General features: G+C 35.1%; 1 protein-coding gene across 1 annotated transcript in view; it reads left to right on the forward strand.

Moving 5' to 3' along the window:
- LOC134538310 (elongator complex protein 1) overlaps positions 1–15,713 on the forward strand; it is a 30,319-nt gene extending 14,606 nt beyond the window's left edge. The window contains exons 7-15 of the mRNA XM_063379506.1: positions 339–486; positions 1,941–2,143; positions 3,897–4,090; positions 7,271–7,405; positions 7,901–7,997; positions 8,932–9,068; positions 11,263–11,414; positions 14,696–14,783; positions 15,517–15,713. Of these exons, the coding sequence (XP_063235576.1) occupies positions 339–486; positions 1,941–2,143; positions 3,897–4,090; positions 7,271–7,405; positions 7,901–7,997; positions 8,932–9,068; positions 11,263–11,414; positions 14,696–14,783; positions 15,517–15,590 (1,228 nt within the window). The 3' untranslated portion in view covers positions 15,591–15,713. The remainder of the gene's footprint in view (positions 1–338; positions 487–1,940; positions 2,144–3,896; positions 4,091–7,270; positions 7,406–7,900; positions 7,998–8,931; positions 9,069–11,262; positions 11,415–14,695; positions 14,784–15,516) is intronic.
- Positions 15,714–22,790: the final 7,077 nt, after the last annotated feature.

The raw sequence follows: 22,790 nt of genomic DNA on the forward strand, positions 1-22,790 counted from the left end.
ACATAAATTTTGGTTGGTTTTTATGTGCGTTTGAAGTTTTTTTAAAAATATTTAATACAGAAATATTTGAAGACACAGATAATTTTCATTTCTTAGTAGAACACTTTACTACGAGAATATTGCAAATATGAGAATATTTTAATGCAATCGTTTGACAATAGTAGGACTCAGTTCATGAAGTTCTTTTCTATCACTGGAGTTTATGCATTCGACTTTCACTCTCATTTTCAAGAAAGAAAAGGAAACAATGCAAGGTTGTTCAGCAATGCTTAGTCTACTTTTAATAATGTCGTGAAACGTGCGTTTATTATTTGTTTTGTTCTTTTGCTTGTTGTAAGTCTCGAACCGGACTACCGCAAGTACTGCATCAACAAACACTTGCAGCGCTACGAGGAGGCTCTGAAGCATATTGTGCGTTGTTTGGATGACGATGCACACTTCCAGGAATGTCTAGATCTTGTAAAGGAGCACAGATTGTACACACATGTGAGTATAGATGTAACTTTTTTGGAAAACAAATTTTTATTTTGAAAAGTTGAATAGTCAGAGACAGTCTGTGATACCAGAGACTTCCAAAGTATACTCCTTTTATAACGCAGCATTCAGAATATGTTTTTTATCCTTTTATTATTGTTATAGATAATGTCCCGATAAATATGTTCGGTAATAATCACATGAAAAAAAGATTTAAAAAAAGTTAACTAAGTCTGTTATTTATCTATAAAAATACAACTCATGATTAAATTTTCTTTTCTATTTTAACTGGCTTAAGTTTTATGTGCTGACGATTTTCTAAATTTTATCAAAATACAGCTTTAGTTAATATTTCTCAATTTCTCTTGCATTGCAGTTTCAATAGTTGAATTGATGTAGACTAATCCAATCTTTTTCAGTATTTTGCCATTGACTTTGTCATGAAACTTCCTTCCAAAGTTAGTTAATAGTGTGATGTAGCAGACATAGAAGTTAATTTTTGTCGCCATATATAAACTAAGGCATCCATTACATAGTTTTACATTTGTATTTCATGTAACAGTGTTATCGTTGAAAATTTCACTTAGGATCTACTGCATGCAGCTGATTTATTTCATACGTGCAGCCATGCTTCCTGTTAAGAACAAATTGAATTAAATTTGTGTTTTGAAAACCAATATAAGTATAGTATGTTTCTTTCAAAGAAACCTCACAACTAATATTATTTTTTACGTGACATTTCTGAGACACGTGTAGCGGCTGCGGCGATGTGCAAATCTAGTTATCTTTTTTTTTTATTTTTCGTAAGTCGTCAGTGAACAAATGCTCACAGCACCCGTGACATTTGACTTGCAGGTAACGGCTGCTGGCAACGTGTGCTGCCTCCCTCTCTATATAAAATAATTTTTTTTTTTTTCGTTACAATTCGTACAACAGGAAAGTTCATGTAACTTCAAACAATGACCAGAAAAAAATACTCCCAAGATTTTTTTATACATTTCTCTCACTCTAGACTCTAGAGATTTATTCCTCAACATACATAAGTAGCAATATAAAATATTCACACGTCTGTGTGTGTGTATTTTGGGAAGGTGTGTGTGTGTGTGTGTATTTTGGGAAGGGGTGTGTGTGTTTGTGTATTTTGGGAAGGGGTGTGTGTGTTTGTGTATTTTGGGAAGGGGTGTGTGTGTTTGTGTATTTTGGGAAGGGGTGTGTGTTTTTGTGTATTTTGGGAAGGGGTGTGTGTGTTTGTGTATTTTGGGAAGGGGTGTGTGTGTTTGTGTATTTTGGGAAGGGGTGTGTGTGTTTGTGTATTTTGGGAAGGGGTGTGTGTGTATTTTGGGAAGGGGTGTGTGTGTGTTTGTGTTCATTTTCCTAGAAATTTTTCTGAACTGAGACTTTTCCTCGGAAAATAACTTTGCCGCTCCACGTGTAGTGAATACGCCCTGATGCTTCGCCCCCTGCAGGCGCTGGAGCTGCTGGGAAGGGACAGCCGGCAGTACCGCCGAGTGGCCGTGCTGTACGCGGAGCACCTGCGCGAGGCCAGGCGCTGGGACGAGGCGGCGGTGATGTTCCGGCGCGGAGGGGATCCAGCCCGGGCGCTCGACTGCTGCGCGGCGGCCGGGGACTGGCGGCAGGCGGTGCTGCTCGCCGGCGAGATGGACTACAGGCGAGGGCTGCCTCTCCCCTGAACCTCCCGCCCTTCCCCCGGACACCCGTCACGGCCCACCTGGACCTTTGAACACATATACTGTATAGAAGTCGCGAGTGGATAGCATTTACTCTACGTTTTTCAGGAGCGTATGATGAGCAGCTTGGGAACTTCGGCGCTGCCGTAACGCCCTGTATCGTCTTAGGTTGTTATTTACACATTAGAGCGCAGCGCTATCGCCCGCTGTCTTTCCCCTCGCACCCCCCCCCCCTTCCCCAACCATCATTCACTGCAGCTCGAGGTCGTTCAGCGGGAAGGGGGAAGGGGTGTTTGGAGAGTTCGACACTCGTCCGTTAGGGACCGCTGCAAGTCAATGGCCCTAGAGATGGTGGCGATTGCGGCGGTGAACTAACCGACTACCTCAAAACCGTATTAGAAATTTTAACCTGGGCTGGCGACTTCTATACAGTATATGTATTCAAAGCCTGGACTCAGGGTGTCAACACCTCCTCGCGTGTGGGGGGATATATCCCTCTTTTGCTATGATCCTAAGAAATCCTACAAAATCTTATCATTCCCACCGATGAAAGGAAATAATTTAAAAGCAAAAACCGTAGGTTAAAGAGGTTGTATTCTCCCGCCTTCATCCTCATTCTCCTCGTTTCCCCCACCAACCCTTAAAAAAAATGAGCTTTTTAGTAGTACCCTCTTGGATGTCGCAAGGAACGTCAAAGAGTCTGTTTTTTCCATTTTGCCGGCAGCATGCTGTGAGGTTCAAAGTTTTTGAGTTATGCCGCCCTGCACCTGATATTTGGTGGTGGTGTTAGGGAAATTTAAGAATTTTGTTCCTCTATTCCTGTTGTGATTACTTATTCTTCGAGAATTCCTACACACTGCTTTCCCCCCCCCTCCTCCCCCCCCCCCCCCCCCACTCTTTTCTCTCATTTGTCCCATCAGTTTTCAACCCCATTTGGATAGACTAAACTTTTAATTCATCAGGGAAGTTGCAATTTTTATCATGGAAAGTCAAGATCACTGACTGAATTTGGTTTTTTTTTTGGTTTTGCAAGGCATGCAAAACTGTTTGTGTAAACTTATTTTTTTGAAATAGCTCTCTATAAAATACAGCTTTATATAAAAAAAAAACATTGCACATGCTGGTTGGAATGTAGCCGTGAATGGGAGCTGAGCTTAAAATGTGATTATCCAGTTGTTTTGTTTCGAGTCTTGTCACCTATCTCACAACAGGTGTAGCCATTGTAGAAGTGTGTGCTGGGCGCAGGTACTCGCACCGAGCCTACTACAACAACTTCTACGTCTTCCCGCGGCAGCCGAATCGCTCCTCTGCCGACCCTGTGTTGTGTTATTAAAACAATTTCTGTTTTTACTAAAAGTATCAATTAAAAAAAAAAAAAAAACACTGAGGTTATCGAAACTAAACTTTGGATAGACTTAACTGTTAAAAAAAATTTTATTGTGTTATGAAAATAATTTCTGTTTTTACTAAAAGTATCAATTTTAAAAAATATAAAAAAACCACTGAGGTTATCGAAACTAAACTATGGATGGACTAAACTGTTAAAAAAATTGTATTGTGTTATGAAAATAATTTCTGTTCTTACTAAAAGTACCACTGAGGTTATCGAAACTAGAACAGTTTGAAGCACAGAGTTGGGAATGCAACGGTGTGTCGGTGGTTGCAGTGCGAGCCACAAACAGTTTGAAGCACAGAGTCGGGTCTCGAATGGTGTGTCTGTGTCGGTGGTTGCAGCGCGAGCCAGCTGCGCGAGCTGTGCCAGGGGCTGGTGGGCAGCCTGTGCGAGCGGCGCCAGCACGGCGACGCGGCAGAGATCCTGGCCGAGCTACTGGGCCACACGGAGGAGAGCGTGGCCATGCTGGCGCGGGGCTGCCTGTGGCCGCGGGCCGTGTGGGCGGCGCTCCGGGCCGGCCGGCCGGACCTCCTGGGTAACAGATCCCCGCGGTCGCTCCGTTCAAACGCTGGGGTGGTCGGGGAAAAAAAAAACACCAAACCACCTGGCCCTTTTTTTTTTGTCACATCAGTTGTTTCGACTTGACGTAGGCTTTTCGGACGTACGCCATTGCTAGAGACCTGCAAAATTCGTGGATTCATCGACCACTAGGACAGACTCCACAGTCCTTTTAAATACTCGCGGAAATGACACCTGTTCATTGGCTACTGACGCGTGAGACGTCTCAACCTAGGCTGTCCGTAATTCGGCACTTTCTCGTTTAGTGTTTCCCATTGGCCCACAGTTTCCCGGATGAAATGTGGGCCAATCGCGGAAGCGGTACGAAGGTATAGTTGTTTCGATGCTAGCCTATCGCGAAATGAATCCGCTAATTTTGCATGTCTCTAGCCATTGCTATGCTCATGTATGTCTGTAGAAGAAAACTACAAAAAAAAATGACTAATAAAACACAAATTAAGCAAAAAATTGTTTTTCTTTGTTTGTTGACCGTATTCCTGTTGTGGAGTAGTATTGTGCGGTGTTTATATATCCTGACAACAGCAATTTTTTTTTTTTTTTGCTTAATTTGTGTTTTTTGTCATTTTTTTTTTGTAGTATTCTTCTACAGACATACATGGGCATAGCAATGGCGTATGTCCAAAAGCCTACATCAAGTCATGCACTCCCATTGCACAAATCTTTCAAAGATAACGTTAGTTATTTTGTTTCTCACCGTGTTCAAATGAAAGCCATGCAGAATCCGGCTTTCAGCCACTCATGTTGAACTAGTTACAGTTATGACTAGAGACCTGAAAAAGGGAGGTTATTTTTTTTCTTTTCATAAAATTCGCAGCAAAAAGTGAAGTTATTTTATTTTCATGTTCGCTTTTATTCGACCGCTTTAGATTAAAAAGTATTAAACCATAACCTAATGCTCATAACGAATTTCACAGAAATACTATTTCTTGATTTATGTATATTACTACTTTTAAAACTTAATGTGCATAAAACTGTAAGTGTTGAATTTAGTCATCAAAAGACAGCATAGTGAATACCTTAACATTGCTTTCTTTCAGGTTCGCCTTTTGTCTGTGATGACTAAGTTGTAGTGACTAAGTAACCGTTCACTATCAACATTGTTATTAGGTCTACAGACAGTTTGCTGGACTGCTAGTGCAAACTGATTGTAATTTATAGTCAGAGAAGTCAGCAATTTAAACATATCTATGTGCTGTTCTGTTTTGCAAATTTCGTGCATATCTTCTTTAAGGGCTTTATAACCCTGGAATAGTTGTGTTCTCAAAATGATGGAGTTTGGGAATAGTTTTCATTAGTGAATTAACATCTTTTGACTTACGAATGATGTTCTTTGAGTTGAAAAACTTATTTAAAGTCCTGAATACTGGTGCATAAGGGTCATTGTCCAACATCAGCGGTTCACATGTTTGTCACTTTTTAAGTGCTTTGCAATTAAATCTTTACTTTCAAACATAACTTGGCACATTTGCAGTATTTACACATTTGTTTAACGTCATTGGATGCAAAAACACAGCAATTATCATTCAAGACTGGAAATATTGATAACTGTGTTATTTAAACACCCTATGTTAAAACCACAAGCAGCCAGTTATAAAAAAAAATTGTTTGGTCGCTGAAAACATTAAAGACGTTCGGAAAGCAAACGTGTGGACAGTAGTAAAGAGTGTGAGGATAGACGGGGGTGGCATGTGAGGCAATTGAGAAGGGGGAGGGGGCTGCCTTTGAAGTAGTAACAAACCGATGAGCTAAAGGGAGAAGGATCCTGCGACAGCTGCATTAGCGCTCTCTCTCTCCCGTTCCCATATTCCACGGAAATTCCATTCTGAAATGTTCCCCCTGTCATCTGTTACCCGAGACGACACGTCAAAGGCAATAAAAAAAAAACAGCGGTCAAAACGGTCATAAGTAACTCAGCTTAGACACAAAGCGTGTAGTTTTTCAACTAAGCTTTTCCATCCCACGGCCTGGTTTGTGGTGATGACGGTGATGGTTCTTGGTGTGTTGGGGAAAATAGGTACAAAACACGAGCATAGTTTGAAATCTACATTTGTTTATTTGTGTAGAAATTCATGAAAAAACACGGGGAAAAAATTAAGAAAATTGTGTTTTAACTTATTTTTATAATGTGTCGTGATCACAATGTTTTCAGGTCCCTAGTTGTAACATCAAAGAACTGAAGTCCAGAAAATCTGCACATCTGTCGCGTACTTAACTAAACAAAGGGAATTTCCCCACAAGAAGAGGATTTACATGGAATGGGTGTTTCCCTAAAAAATGGGGATTTGCATTACATTGGGGGATTTCCCACAGAATAGGAATCAGCAATTTAATATTTTTAATTTCAGAGGATTCTTTATCTGGGTATGATTTACAACTTATTCAGATAATTTAAATGATAATATCTTGATTAGTATATAATTTTTTTTTGTTCCTGTAAATCACTAGGAACATTAATGATTAAACTTTTGTTGTTATTACAATGGAATTAAGACCTTTCATTAAAAAATTAAGATACTCTATTTTAAATATAGTATTTAAAAACCCGTCTGTTTTTTTTTATAAAAAACCACTTGGTTTAAACCATGGTTGTAAATGCATTTCAAACCATTGTGGTTTCAATCAGCCAACCCTGCCAAAAACCATGGTCGATTATTTGCTCTATGTTCCTGGTCTGTGATTGATCACCTTATTGATGAGACATTCAATCCAAATAAATAAAACGGTGCTTTCTGCCATGCACATTAGAATAGAAACTTCACACCTTCATACTCTATTTAATCTAAGAAACAAAATATTTTAATATTTTCTTGAACAATGGTATAACTTAACATCAATGTACACAATAACATGCGAAAAACACGCTTGACACTATCGGAAATTTACGTATATCATTTTCACAGTTGAAATTTAATTTAATTTCTGAAGATAAATAAATCTCTACGTTTTTTCTAGCATTGCGTGAAAGGCAGCTGCACTGTAGCTGTTGGATCATTAGGTCTTTAAAAACTCCTGCAAGGTGGTGCCTTGTGTTTGTTCATTGAACATAACACTGTATGATAAACTTAAAGTGTATCATGATTTAAGTGGCCTTTATGAAGAAGATGAAGGTTAGCAAGTGGTTGCAATGTCATCACAGAGACGCACATCAAGCCGGGTCTGTTGGAGCATCAGAAGCAGATGTTGTCACAGTTGGAAACTTCTCGCGAGCTGTTCTCGAGACACAAGACACGCCTGGCTGTGGTTCGTAAGATGCAGAAGCTACAACTCCAAGGTTAGTATTTTGTCATTAATTTTATGTAGCTTGTCTTTTTAATAAACTTATAATTTGAAACATAGGTTTAACATGTTTTCCGGTATGTAAGGTAAGATTTTTATGTGTGTTTGAAGAGCTTGAAGTTGCTGCTCGTGTTACATGACATGTTTTGTGTGACAGTTATGCTGCTTTTACACTTTGAATACAGCAGTGTAGAAAAGGATAGAAAAGAGTTTAGATTGTCTACAAATAACTGGTTCATGTACCATTTTCATATAACTGTTAACTTTAAGTTGGTACATTTTATACATGCCCGCAGGTAGGCACCATGAAAGTAGGCAACACATAGAGGCAGGCACCACAAACAATAATTGGGTATTATTAATGTAGCTAACCTAACCAACTCAATGTTTCACTTAAATTATTATTCACATTAATTTATAGCCATTCTTATGTTCGTTGATGGCTTTACATGCCAACTCCCACTGTCTTTTTTTTTTTTTCTTTCCCTAGACGAGACTGAACCAGCACACCCAGATTGCGACTTATTCTCTGATACCAGCACGATCATGGGTTCTAGTGCCGCCTCATCAAGATCTAGGAGTTCCACGTGAGTTTATTTGCTGTGCATACCTTACAATTCAAGTGTGCGCAAGTAATATTGACGTACTAGTATAATGCTGCAGTGTGTATGTGTGTGGGTGTATAAACACACACATGCACAAATACTGTTTTTTTTATTTAAAAAAAAAAAAAACAGGATTTTATTTTAATGTCACATATAAATAGATTTACCGGTGAACCTCGTAGTGGCAAAACTTTGCTGTTGAATAAGAAAATAAGAGGCAATCTCTATCATAGCTGCAGGAAAAATATTTATTCCATGAAAGTGTTAGCCTTCTTTGTGAAAGTTCTACAAAGTACAGTATCACGTATCTGGCATTTTATGATTTGGAACATTCTGTGATCCAACGCCATGCATTAATCAAACCACTCACATTTTTTTCAGGTGGATTTCAGCTGTTGATCTTTGCCACCAGTTCACATTACTGCGCTGGCAGCATTTTTAGGTCGTTCAGAGTTTATCGTCAGTGTTAGTTTCCATTTCAGTACAGTGGTTTGTTTCCTACCAGGTTACACTCTTAATTTGGTATTCGCGATAAAACCATATTGATGTTCGATAATCTGGCGAAATTGCTAATCCAGCATGACCTTTCATTGAACTTTATTTGTGTGTAAAGGTTGTGCTTATTTTTAAATAGCTGGTCACCTGATTAATGCAGTGTGTATAAAATGACATTCTATTCAGTACCAAGTGTATGTTCCCAGATATGTAAAGAGAATGGGTACATATTAATGTATGTTTCTTTTACTTTACATTTATAGATTTACAGTTAAAAACATAACACTGTTTTATGCATATCTTTTGCAATGCATTATTTTGACAATTTTCGTACAGTATTGAACTTGATTGTATTACTACAGATTTTTTATAATTTGTGTTCATTCCATAACTGCTACTGTTTTTTTTTCTCGTGTTGTAGGAGGACATTCAGATCAAGTAAGAGTCGCAGAAAGCAGGAACGCAAGTTGCTCAGCCTTAAGGAAGGAAGCCAGTTCGAAGATTTGGCACTTATCAGATCCTTGCATGAGCTAGTGACAAGTGCAGTTAAAGCTAAGAGTAAGTTAAACACACCGTTATTAACAAATATAGTAATTGGAGGACGTATTTTGTCTTATTTTTAAGAAAATAAAAAAATTAATACTTGAGTATTAAAACTGGTGGTTTAAACTATTTTTCTTGATAGAAGAGTTGAACTCTGCCCATTACTAGTTATAAGGTCGGTGTGAATATTCGAATTTTCAAATACGAATAATAAACTATTTGTATTCAATTCAACATTTGATTCCGTATAAATATTTGACGTAGCATACCTTATGAATTTGTCGTATACCAACGTTCATTGTTGAGGTTAAGTCATTTCTGCAATATAAATATCTTTTTTTGATGTTTTAATAAGCCTTCATAATCAAAAAAAAAGCCTTTGTAATTGAGAATAAACAATAAGTGACATTTTAAACATGCAACAAGTATGCAAAGTTGTTTTTTTTTTTTTCTCTCACTATAGTCTCGCTTATCAGTAACGGAAAAATTGCATGACCTATTCAAATCACTGCATGTTTGTCAATCCAAACTTGAAAACAAAATATTATTTGTATTCATTTCTTCACATGCACCATACGTGGTACAAAAATAAATAAACATCAACAACAATGAACTACAACACCACGAAACTCTGACACTCAATTGTGATGGCAATTAAAAGAAGTAAATTTCATTGTTTCGAAGACACATAAATCTTCAGTCACGATCGATGTAACCCCATGTGAAACAGTAGCAGCTTACTTGCTGTATGTATCTATGACAAAACAGACTGTCGTGACTAAAGATATATTTTAAGAATTGTAAATAATGGTTTAAGATTCCAGATGAAATTAACAGAAATTGTGTTTATAATGTTGCTGAACAAAAATACAATTTACCTGGCTGTGTTAGCAACGAAAACTTGTGAATAATTTAGGGTTTAAAATGTAAATATGAGCGCAATTAATCACTAATTTGGGAATACAAGATTCACATTTTTTTTGTGAAATGGATTGCATTGCATTTCATAGTATTTTGCTGTTCGGAAAAATTAATTAAGATTTGAAGAAAATTATTTCAGGAAGGAAAATCAGAAATTCAAATATTAGCACATGTGTAACTGACAGGACTTTATTATTTATCTCTAAGAAGCTATCAAGGAAATGTTTGTGTCTGCTACTAGCTACATACAGTGTTCTGGAGATGTTTGTTTAGCCCTTCAGGGAATATATTTTGACCCAAAAATAAATTTCATACATCCTAAACATGTAAACTTTTTTTGTAAACTGTTTTATTTGTTTGAATGGTTATTCAAAACTTCCAGTTTCTTTGTTTTTGTTCAGGTATTATTTTATTCCTGTCTCTTGGGATGTAGTTTCGGATTTGAGATTTATATATTTTATTTAAAAAAAAAATAATCAGATCATCACTAAAAAAAACTAAACTCTCATTAGATTGCTATAAGTTATACTCTGGCCAGCGGTTTCTTCGGTGTAATTGGTAGCTGCCTGTAAGCTAGTCCTTTGCCATATTTGGTGAGGCCGTTCAGGATGTGTTTGCCTCCGCACAGAAAGGCTGTGATTGGTGTGCCAGCAGTAGACATGCACCTGGAAGAAACTCGACCAATCACAAAACACAGATGATTCTACAGTGTTTTAACGCACAACTGGCCTCGAAACTTTTTCGCAGAATATACCATTTTTACTCGCAGAAGGGTCACCCCTGTTTAAGGGTCACACCTTTAATTTTGGACAAAAAATCTAACATTTACACCATATGGGTCACACCGTATAGGTATCTGTCTCCAGTAAAATAAAGTGAAGTCTTTATGGTCCGTGTCTCAGCTTATTTCCGCATAAGAAACAGCACTGATGACCTTCATCTTCATCTTTCCCCTCTCTATCCTTTATGGCCCTTCCTTCCCCCCCCCCCCCCTCAAGTCTAGCACTGTCTAGCAAAAAATAAAAAGGAAAAGATTACTATTTTTTATACCCATGTTTCCCTTCCTGCTATTGTTTACTTTTTTTTACCCTGCCCCTTCCCCAAGAGAGAAAAGACGGTACACTGTTTCCTTGTAAAAAAATTTTTTTTGTCAGTTAAAAATATGGATGCCCTTTGCAACAGTTTTGTCATGAAATGTTCTAAGCATAAAAAAAAAACATATTTACATGTTCAGGATACATGTTTGTGTTTGAATGTTCTCTCATTGTGTTTGTTTTTTATTGGTCAGGTGAGGTGAGAGGTTTATGCCAGCAACTGGTCCATTTTGAATACGATCAGCAGGCTTCGGACTTGCAGCAAGCATTGGAGTCGCTGTTACAAGAAATGCAGCAAAGCCTTGCAGATATATGGAGTCCGGAGGTGACAAACATTGATCACAGTGTAAGTTCAAAAGATTACTGTATCCTTCCGATTTTGAATTATGTACCTTATACTAAATTGAAACCTAGCTTGAAATATAATTTACTTAGGAATAAAAACACATTTCTGTATTACCCTCCTGAATATTATGCTTGTAATTGTTTTTAATAAATTACCTACTAGCTGTGGTAAGCTGCTTCGTACAGGTGAATAAAAAAATTTTAAAAGAGAAATTTTATTTTTGGAGATTGCAAAGTAAAACTTATATCTAAATGAAGCCAAGTTACAACTAACTGTAACTGGCCTAAATTTTAATATACAGTAATACTTCAACTTGCGCTACCCCGTCTTACGCAAATCCGGAATTAAGACGATTTTTAAATCTTCTCGTTGATTCATTTGTTTTTTGTTTTAACGTCTCGCGACTCTCTATCCTCCACTTCATCCACACTATTGTGTGAAGGCCTCAGTTAATTGAAAATGAGTTGCAAATTTTGGAAAACTTAAGACTCCAATGAAGGGTGCAGTTCTACTACAAAATGAGGAATAAAAAAATTATTAGCATACTACAAGGGAATTTTGCGTGGAAGAAAAAATCTTTGATCCATCAGACAACTTTGTTAGATTTTATGAAGCATTCTACGTTTAAATAATGTCGGTTTACTTCTTTTTTTCAGTCCCAATGAAACATAATTTGTATGTATGTATGTATTTATATCCAAAATTGTACTCCGACTTACACGGTTATCACTCAATCCCACATAACACGTAAGTTCAGGGTATTACTGTATAACAAATACCATGTAGATATGATGACAAAGATAATTACAGAAAGACTGGATTACGATCAGAAAATTATGTTCACTTGCGAGATATTCAGTCAAATTTTGTTAAGAGAGTTAAGATGTTTCTAAAGGGACTTAAAAATTGAGACTTTTACCTGTAACATTTGATCAGCGTAGTCAAGAATGCAGTCTATTAAGTCTTTTTTCTACTGTTTAATTTAGGATTATTGCTATATATTATGGAATCGTACATTTTTTTAAAAATAAAATTTAGTGTTTTTATATCCAGAAAGTAGATAATGTAATGTAGATTTATTTACAAACAATGTTTGTGTAGATAATATTCTAGTCTGTGTGACATCACATCTTTGGGGGTAGTGTGTTTGAATGGTCGTTTATTTTTCTCCCTTCCAAGACATTCCGCGTTTGATTCCCAGATTTGTATAATTGGGGAACTTGGGAGATGTCATGAGCTGTGAGTAGGCCTGTGCGAAGCTACGACTAAGCGAATTAGTCAAAGCTCTTTTTAATATTTTATTTGACTTTGCCAGGAATTTTCGGTTGTGATGCAAAGCCTCACATTTGTTGCAGAGCTTTAAAACATTTGAAATTTTTAGGTTTTTTTTTTTGTTTATTGTATATGTTTTGCTTCAATAAATTTGATACTTAAAAAAATCAAAATATGGCATAATGTTTTATTTTATGAATCCTTAATATTAATATTATGCATGGTTATTTTATAATTTTTATTGAATGATGTTATAAATAGGCTCCATTTAGTTAATCACTTAATCATTTCAAACATTACAAATGTTAAACTTTTTTTTTACTTCACTCCTGTATTTCTTAAAGTAAGTACAATATTCTATTTGACTTCGCGCATATTTTAAACATTCAATTTGATATTCTCTGCGCAACCCTGATTTATTAATCTTACTGATGGTTCTAATAAACTTTTTCTCAAATCTGACTCAAATTTTATTCTTAAAGAGTGCTTCAAATCCAAATATAGTTAGTTCCCAAGAGACAGGAATAAAATAATGCATGATATTTAAAAGAATTTTTTTTTTTTTTTAAGTTTTGAAAAAATATGTGTTCCATTTAAATTTTATTTTTTGTGTAAAGGCCATATTTACATATTTAAAATACAAACAATTATTTTTTTGTGTCCAAAATGTTCCTTGAAGTGCTAAAAAAAAAATTCTGAGATATGCAAACATTTCTTTGCTAGCTTACGTAGTTATAAATAATGTATTCCTTGTGAATTACACACTTGCTAGTGTGTGAATTTCTGAATATTCTTTCTAAAATATTATTCTTTGAATCTTTCTACTAGATTATCAGAATTTCTAATCGGTACTAAAGATTGATGGTGTTTAAGGAATTCTTTGATCCATCCCTGATTATTTTAAATTGATAAATAAGGCTTTAAAAAAATATTTGTCCTGATCATGATGTATTAACTGGTGTGTACAAGATCAGGTGGTACAGTAAAAATAAATAATTAAAGTAATAGAGATCCTATGATTTTGTAACTTTTTTTACTACTTACTTTAAGAAATTGTAACTAACATTTCTTGTTACCAAGTGAAACTTGTTCCCATGATAAACTTAAATGTAAACTAAATGAAAACCATCTCACATTTTCATTTAGACTAACAGGTGTGGTTTCTATGAAGTGTTAATTTATTCATTAATTATGTGTATTCATTTCTTAATAAACGTATATGTTTTAATTAGAGAAATTTTTTTGTTTAAATTACTTGTGAACATATAATTTAATTTAAATTTAAATTAAAGGATGTAGGCCTACCTAGTATGAAATAATAAAACCAATTGTCTGAGCTATTTATTTAATGATGTTGTATCAATAAGATAAATAAAATGTATTAATACATATTTGCTTAAAGCACAATATGCAAAATCCACTGATCTGTTACCTAAAAAAATGTTTTGCAGTGACAAGGTTTAGAACCACATCAAAAATTACCCCTTGTGCATCTCTTGATTTGCAATGGAGACTAGGAGTTATTAACTACGTAATGCAGTTTTATTACGTATTTTCAAACTTGCGATTGCTTCTTTCTGTGAATATTTTAGTTTACCAGATATGTTCCAGGGTAGTTTTGCTATCGTAAAGTTTACTTGGCATACCATTACGTTTGTTACGTCCCCTGATGTTTACAAAAGGGACTATGTACGAGTTAATATTGCTACACGTGGGGCTGCCATCTTCGCGAATTTGACTTATAGGTGTACTAGAAGAATAGGTCAGGTTCTATTATGGTTTTGGCTAAGACTTCAGGTATGAAAACTTTTAAACCCAGAGCCAGATTCCTTGGAAGGGTGCTGAAATGTTACCTACACAAGGGCAGGCGTGCCAAAGAAAATAGATTTAAAAACTGCTAAGGAAATGAGTATAATGTAGGGCTTGCTTTCGCAACCACAACTTTTTAGAATTATTTGTTATGTTGATAAAAGTTTCTTTTTTTTGCTTATAGAGGATTTTTTTTATAGACGTATGGTCCTGAAGAAACGGTGAACAGCTTGACATCGAAACTAAAGCTGGGTGGAGAAATCCCTGGTGTGTCGTACACATTGCTTGGTAAGTCCGCAAGTCAGTTACAGTCTAAATCCTGACACTTGTGTCAGGAAAAATAATGTGTAATTGTATCACTTTTTTTTTTGGGTCCAATTTATGCAGTAAAAACCTGTTACAAAGTTTTTCGAGGTATCTACAAATTTATAATTGTTAATGGGGGGAAAAACTTCTTAAAGGGGTAAAACTGAATGTATTCATAGGTCATGTGCTAAATTTTTTGAGCCTCCTATGCAAGAAATTTTCTTAAGAGGGTTTTTACTGCTAAAGTTTGTTAGTGTGTTATTATTGGCAAGATTTTCGCAGGTAGTAGTGAAAAAATTTTTTTGTGCATGCTAGGGCAGCTCATATGATGAGAAACAAAAATATGAACAGTAGTAGGTACTTTTTGTTTTTAACTTCTGCCGTCTGGCTTTGAGCACCATGTGGTGTACGCATGTGAACAGTCAACATTGATATATGACACTCTTGAAATATACTAATTTGAATATTTGATAGTTTGAACTGTTGAGATTCAAAGTAAATGGTTAATATTGTGTTACAATGTGGCCTTAACTTCAGATCTACCTCTAGTCAAATAAATACAATAGGTAAGAAGTGAAAGTGTACCAGAACTTTTGAACATAAGCTTTTTAAAGCTTTCATTCAACTTTTTTTTTTTTAAACTGTGATTGTATATTGTGCATGAAGAAAAAATTGTATGTTTAAAGTTGTTTTTTTTTTTTTTTTTTTTTTTCAGAGCCTTCGTTGAGGATCCCGCCAAACTTAAATGATGACAAAACATGGAAATTTGACATTTTCAAGAGTGTTTGATTGTTTTGCTTCTGGTTTAATGAACTTTTTATGACTTAACTTTTTCTGTGTTTAAGCATACAGTGATTTTTTTTTATGTTGTACAGATTTATGTTTATAAGTAAAACAAATTTTATTTTCAAAGATGCTTCATAATTATTACCTACTAAATATTATAAGAGTAAGCTCATTTAAAAAAGATCGACAAAAACATGTTAACATGATGCACCTTGCAATGTCAGCCTTGTGTCTGTTAGATATACTTTCTGTGGTACTTTTGACAGTTGGGAGAATAATTTTTTTGTGAACGTGCTTTCCAAACATTAACCAGTATTTTTCTCAGAAATGCTGGAAGAATATTTAGCCCTCAATATCAAGATCTAGGGCTATTCTGACACCAGATACTGGTATCAGACATAGGCCCATATTCAGCTCTCTGCCACTGCCTTCGGCGGTTGTATTATTTTTTTTTTAAATACTTGCTATGTCTATATATTTGTGAAATATTTAAATTACATTTTTAAAGCCAAGTTTAAAAAATATCAATTTAAGCTCTGTTTAGCTGCAAGTAAATATAAATGAAGATGTTTACTTAATAAATAAGTGATGCACAATTACAGAAAACATGATTTAAATTTATAAAAATGATGACATTAACAAAAACATTTATAAAAAATTATTTTTCCATTATTTATGTAGTTTGGCCAGTAATTGTGAACGTTCATTTAGTATTAGGTATTGGTGGTGGTATCGGGAAAGGAGGTATCGAAACAGCCCTATTTAGAACTAAACATTATGGTTGCAAGGCTTATTTTTGTGAATACAGCACTCTTTCAATGACTCTGATGATTACAATAGAATGCAGAAAAACATAAATAATCATCACTCATTTAGCCATCAGTTTCTGGTATCCATCAATGTCTAAAAATAAATATGGAATATCGCAGCGCAGAAGTCTCGAGCCTCAAAGATACAGAAGGATACTACAGATTATTTTTAAGTAACGTAGGTTTATAGTAGTACATACATATGTACAGTTTACATACAATACATTTAAGTACATTACTACTGTTGTATTTATTGAAGTTTATGTTGATCCTTTTCTTAAAATCAAGTATGTATGTGTTTTACTTTTAAAGGTTTTAATTTTCATTCCCAGCTCGCAACGAAATCACGATACTGTACACATGTATTAAGAAATTTCTGTTATCCGTCTATTCGGTTATCTGTCACAGCCCTGGTCTGAACATAAACAATCACAGTTAATCAAAGTATGACTGTACAGCTGAAACAATAACTAGGTGTGTCTCGTGGTAACATGTGAATATACGTGTGAATACACTTTGTCGTCTGAACACCAGTTCAGGGCACAATAACAAAACCAGAACTGCCCACAAGTGTCACTTTACCCTGAATACAGTGTAAATAATTATTTTACTCACAGATAATAATGAAAACAAATGTTGGTTAGGTTGTGAATCAAATGCTTAAAGTACAAAAAAATTATAATTATAAATACAAAAAAAAAAACCTTTATAGGTACCTGGAAAACATGCTTACAACAAATCATGTAGTCTCATTCTAGTGGCCAATGATTTTAACCTGATTTTTTTACTTTCAATTATTACAGGAATAAATATACTACTGTAAACAAAACAGCATGTGCTTACAATCATGAATACATTTTTTATATTACTTATATATATTAGGTTTTTAATTTAAAGCTATGCAAGAAGTACAAGCAATAAAAAACATTTTTATGTGTATATACATATTTCACAAAAATTCTATTAATTTCATAGTAAGGTATAAAAAGAGGAAAGAAATTTGCCTAGCTATAAAATATGTAGATTCACTACTGTGGTAAAAAGCCCTTGTTGGTTTTAACTTTTTTCTGAGTGTGTTTATGGGTAAAAAAAAAAGTAATCAGTCTCGCATGCCATGTTGTTTATTTTGTTTTGTCATCAATAATATTATATAAGGGCTTTATCATGGTAGCACTCATGTTTTTTTTTTTATTTTTTAGCTCATATTTTCTCAAAAGATACTCACTAAATTTTATCTAATAGTGGTAAAGTTATGTAAGATTTCATAATTATGATCATCTGCAGTCTTGTACAGATTGAAAATAATAGTTATTAACAGGATGACGAATGGTCGTGAAATTCGGGAAAACCTGGAATTAACCAGGAATATTATGCTTCGAGAATAATGCAGGAAATACGTAGGAATTTATTCACCCCTCAAGAAATTCACTATTCTTCATCCATCAATTCTAACAGTTAACAAAGTCCTTAACTATGTACACATGCAGTTGACTTTAATATGGAAAATATATTTTTTTGTTAAGGATTGCGATGGAAATATTTTTTATTAAGATAAAAGACGCCATGGGAGGGTCAGCATCTGAATCCCAACACCATTTACATTTACGTTTGTGATGCTCGGAAAAACGCTTTTAGAAGCTGACGCCAGAGTGCAGTGAATTCAGATGTTTACTGTGCGTCATCCCACTTTTCTTAATATAAATTGTAGTTTAATATCTTTATCGTTAATGATTTCTGGTTGCTGTTTATTAAATTTTTATACAGTATTATTTTTTTAGCTAATAAATGTTGATCTTATAACTGCTAATGATAGTGTGTGTCAATAATTGGCAACAATTTATCTGGTATTCCAATATCATTGTTTCTGCAGTGTACATTTGCATCAATAGTTATGTGATTCGGCATCTTGTTACTATATGTTTGCGTAGGTAGACTTTGAAGCAAACTGAAGTTTGATTAATAATTGATGTTGTTACAACATAAGTCGTTACCGCCCTACATCACAATCATACAACTGTTGTTGTAACAAACGGACATGTCATTTTGTAAACTATAACTAGAGGTTATGTAATTTAACCTCAATGTGTTTGTGTTGCAGATGACGTTCATTTTCATGTTGTGATATGCTAATTTAATACAGTTTCTGTTCATTAAATGAATTAAATATCAATGTTATTATAGGTTTGTATTTAGCATTGGTGAATTTTATCAACTGAGACTAGTGTTCAAAAATGGCCAAGCCGGGTCATACAGGAAAGTCTTCCTTTCAGGACCAGTGGCTGAATGAACCTGATTTTAATGTTTGGTTACACGCACGGCAATGCCAGTGTTGAGAGAGGATTTTCTGTAAATGCAGATTGTCTTATAGACAACATGAAAGAAGAAACCCTCGTAGCTCACAGATGTGTGTATGATGCAGTTGAGCTATCGGGATGGTATTCAGCCAGTGTCACATACAAAGCATATTCTCCATGCAGCACTCAATGCACATGCTTGCTTTACTAAAGTCCAGCGAGAATGCAGGACAGCAGTATCAGCCCATTTAGATAAATTTCGTCGTCACAAGCTAAGCGTTTTGGCTGTGAAGGAACTGAAAGCCAAAGAAGTGTAAAATTCTTGACGAGGCTTGTGCTGACGCTAGTAAAATTTATGATGAACTCGCGGGTGTAAAAAATCTGTGAATTTATTAAATAAAGTGCTGTGCTTGCTAATGACATACGTATCTCAGTGTTCTTTATATATTCATCTTAACAGAATTTATTGGATATTATATTATATAATTGGAACTAATAATTTAAGTTTTTAAATTTTTCTTTGGTATGACAAATTTTTCTACCCTACCTGTTTTGGATAAACACATTTCACATTTGTGCAAGTACATTAATTTTTTTAAATATATTTTTAAGTGTAATGTAGTATTGCAAATAACCATATAATTTGGCTAGAAAATTGTTTAAACATTCTGGGAAATTTAAAATTACTTTCTGGAAAATCTGGAAATACCCAGGAATTTTGTTTTAGGATTTGAGTAGTCACGCTGATTAAATATCTGGTGAGATAATAAAACCCAACCACCAATGAACGAGAACTATCAGAATAAATTTACAGGATTATTTCTTATTTAATTAGTATCAATAATCACAAGTAGGTAAATTAAATAAACTTGTGTGAGAATGAGCGTTAAGATTTAATATTAAGTACATAGCAACCTTATGTTTTAATCGTTTTTGTTTTGTTTTTTCTTTATTTTATAGTACTTTTCATTATGTGTTCTTTGTTGTTTGTTTTGTTTCGATCATTATTGCTGAGTTTGCTATGTTTTCTGTGTTTATTTTTTGTGTTTGTTTCTATGCCTACTACCAAGGTTTCAAAATCATACTCAGGAATGCTACCAATGTCGATAAAATAGATATTCCAAACTAGTTATTGGCAATTTGGCAATATACACTTTCAAATGTTATGACAATATGGAATCAGAGGCTTTATACAGTAACACCCTGAACTTACGCGATAGATGTAACCGAGCATTAAGGGGATTGGTGCACCAGCATCGTATTATAAAAAACAATATATTTGTGAATGATTCAGCTGCTAGAGAAGATTTGAACCATTCGGGTGTAAAATTTATTTTTTTATTTTTTTATTTTAATTAGATTATTGCTGATTTTCGGGAATTTTTTAAATTCAAGCTTTATTAAAAAACTATAAAGAATTCAGTGGTAAAACTTTCGCAGATAAATTTTCAGACACGGGAGATATGACTGTGAGCATTATTTTATCTGTAATCATTATTAATTTAACGTATTTACAATTTAAATTTTAATAAATGAGCTGCTACGAAATTGCGTGATATTCATTTGCGAATTTAATAACATTCGCGTTTTCATTTGTAATTCAAACGCCTACATATCTGTCGGCTGAATGATAGACTTTATTTTAGTCTTTAGCTTATTGCAGTCGGACCTAAAGTAAAAACGTAGCTGTAGATGTTTGAGCCGCGTGCAAGCTCGGATACGAGAAATTATGGAGCGCGCTGGACAGTAGTGACACCTTGCGACAGTTTCCCGAACTTGTTGCAGCCCGTTCCCACCCTGCCACAGCTGTCTGCTGTTTACGAAGGGGAGACGGGATTTCGCGTGAAACTGATATGAAGTCAACGTATTCATTTTCAGTAGATAAGAGAACGTGTTTGGTCTAGCTCGGCGTATAATTGAATGGTTATTCTCTGTTATTATTGAGCACAGTGATTTAGCTAGATGTTTTTTGTTGTAAGCGTGAGATTTATTCAGGAATAAAATGCCGAAGAAGCAGAGTACACAAAAGAACAAAACTATCGAAAGCCATTAGAGCGCTTAGAAAAAAGAATAAAGAAAGATAAGATATTATTTTATTATAGCTTTTTTTGCCATACATTTATTTTTCAGAGTTGCGTATGTACAACGCGATGGACGCGATGCGACAACAAAAAGATGTGTAAAATTGTAAACATGTTTTTTTTTCCAGCAATGCGTGAACCATTCATAAACTATACTCAACATGTATACGTATAATTACGTTTGAATTTTTTTTATGAGAGGCATCAATGTTAACAAGTTTTTTAAGCCACAATAGACTTTTTTCAGAAAAATAAGTGTAGCAGAAAACACTCAACATAGTCTCACACAAAATCAGTTTACATGAATGCAGTTTTAAGAAGTAAGCTACGTAAATAATAGTTAAACATTATTTAATATCTGCTGGTAACGTTTCCAAAGTATCAGCTTCGCCTTCATTCACGAACAATATTCGTGAGCTTATTTATTTATTTTACTGGCGTTTCGTTGGTGACTGTTAGGACTGCAAAATTAGTAAACATTTTTCACCCTATCCTGAGTTAAATATAAGTGTGCGCGGTTAGATGAGGACCTAGATGTGTCTCATGCTTACGCCTTTACACTCTACTCATGCGGGGTATTAACCATGCGCGTAAGGGCGCGTTGCCAATGACCTGTAGGATAGTCTCAACAATCCTCTACGGACTCGAAAAATGTCACCTGCTCATTGGCTACTTGACTTGTGACAACTGTTTGTTGTAATGCCTGTGATTCATCGTTGATTTTGTTGAGGAGTTTTCAGTGATTCAGAGCCTCCCATTTAACTGTGGCCGAATTGAAGAAGCAGTACAAATGTTACATGCTTGAATTCATAGCGAATGGAAACCACAAATATTTACTGATGTAGTGGTTGGTAAAAAAAAAAAATATTATTCGTATCGCGTCCATCGCTTCGCGCCATGTTGGCTACTATATTATATGGATTTACAAAATATAACGATTCATTTACGACACTTAAGATAAGGTGTGTAGGATTTTAAGAATTCACTTGAATTAATATTTAAGAACATATTTCAGGATAACTTGTGAAGACGCTCGTACAGACGGCACCGGTTGTGATGACTCATTGTTACCAGAGCAGGTATATACGAAGTGGCATGTGAAACCTCAACACAACTCGAAAATCACTAAGTGTTACATTGAAATGTGTCCGCTACAAATGTTCAGGAATTATAATTTTGAAATCGAGTAGAAATATTCCTGCAATTAGCATTAGGTATATTTTAATAGACATTGAAAGCGAATCATTAAGTAGCTTCAAAATCCAAATACCAGAATACAGATAGTCTGTAACAAAACAGACCTCACCGACTAGATATGGTCCAGATTGTTAATACTAACACATTTGAAAAAACTGACCAGTTACTGAATATGTTTAAAATTTTTAAACCTGTTTAGATGATTGGTGATGTAATAATGTCTCTTGGAAACTACATAAGATTTTAACTGCTTTTATTTCTCCATAAATTCGCAAATCACCATGGCGGCCATTTTACGATCACGATTTAGTTCTTAAATTTTAAATTAGTTTATTTGTTGAGAGCCTGGTACAATGTGTCTGACCACTAAAGCGATCCGAGCCGCATAGTGTATACTACTGCGAGGTTACTGAAGTAGGCTCGGGTCGGGACGAATTTCGCTGTGAAGAAACAAAGGTTTTTAATACATGTAAAATTATCCCAAAGCCGAAAATTTGTACAGTAGTAGAATGAACATTTCTTAGTAACACGTCAAAAGTTTAAGTACAGCCGCAAACCTTGTGCGTCACACCAGGGGCGCAACAACAAGGGGGGGGGGGCAAGGGTATTTTGCCCCCCCCCCCCCCTCTGAAACATTGAAGTGGGGGCAAACGGGGGCAAAGAAAGTGCTGTGTAATCAATTTTTAGATAATAAAACTGCTTAAATAGCACCATTTTCCACCTTGAAATACAAATTTTCTAGGGGGAGGACCCCCGGACCCCCACGCTTCAATAGGGAGGATCGATGATTCTTTATAAAAAGGTATATTCCCCCCCCCCCCC

This window comes from Bacillus rossius, chromosome 13 (genome assembly GCF_032445375.1).
Source record: "Bacillus rossius redtenbacheri isolate Brsri chromosome 13, Brsri_v3, whole genome shotgun sequence".
Classification (NCBI taxonomy): Eukaryota; Metazoa; Arthropoda; class Insecta; order Phasmatodea; family Bacillidae; genus Bacillus; species Bacillus rossius.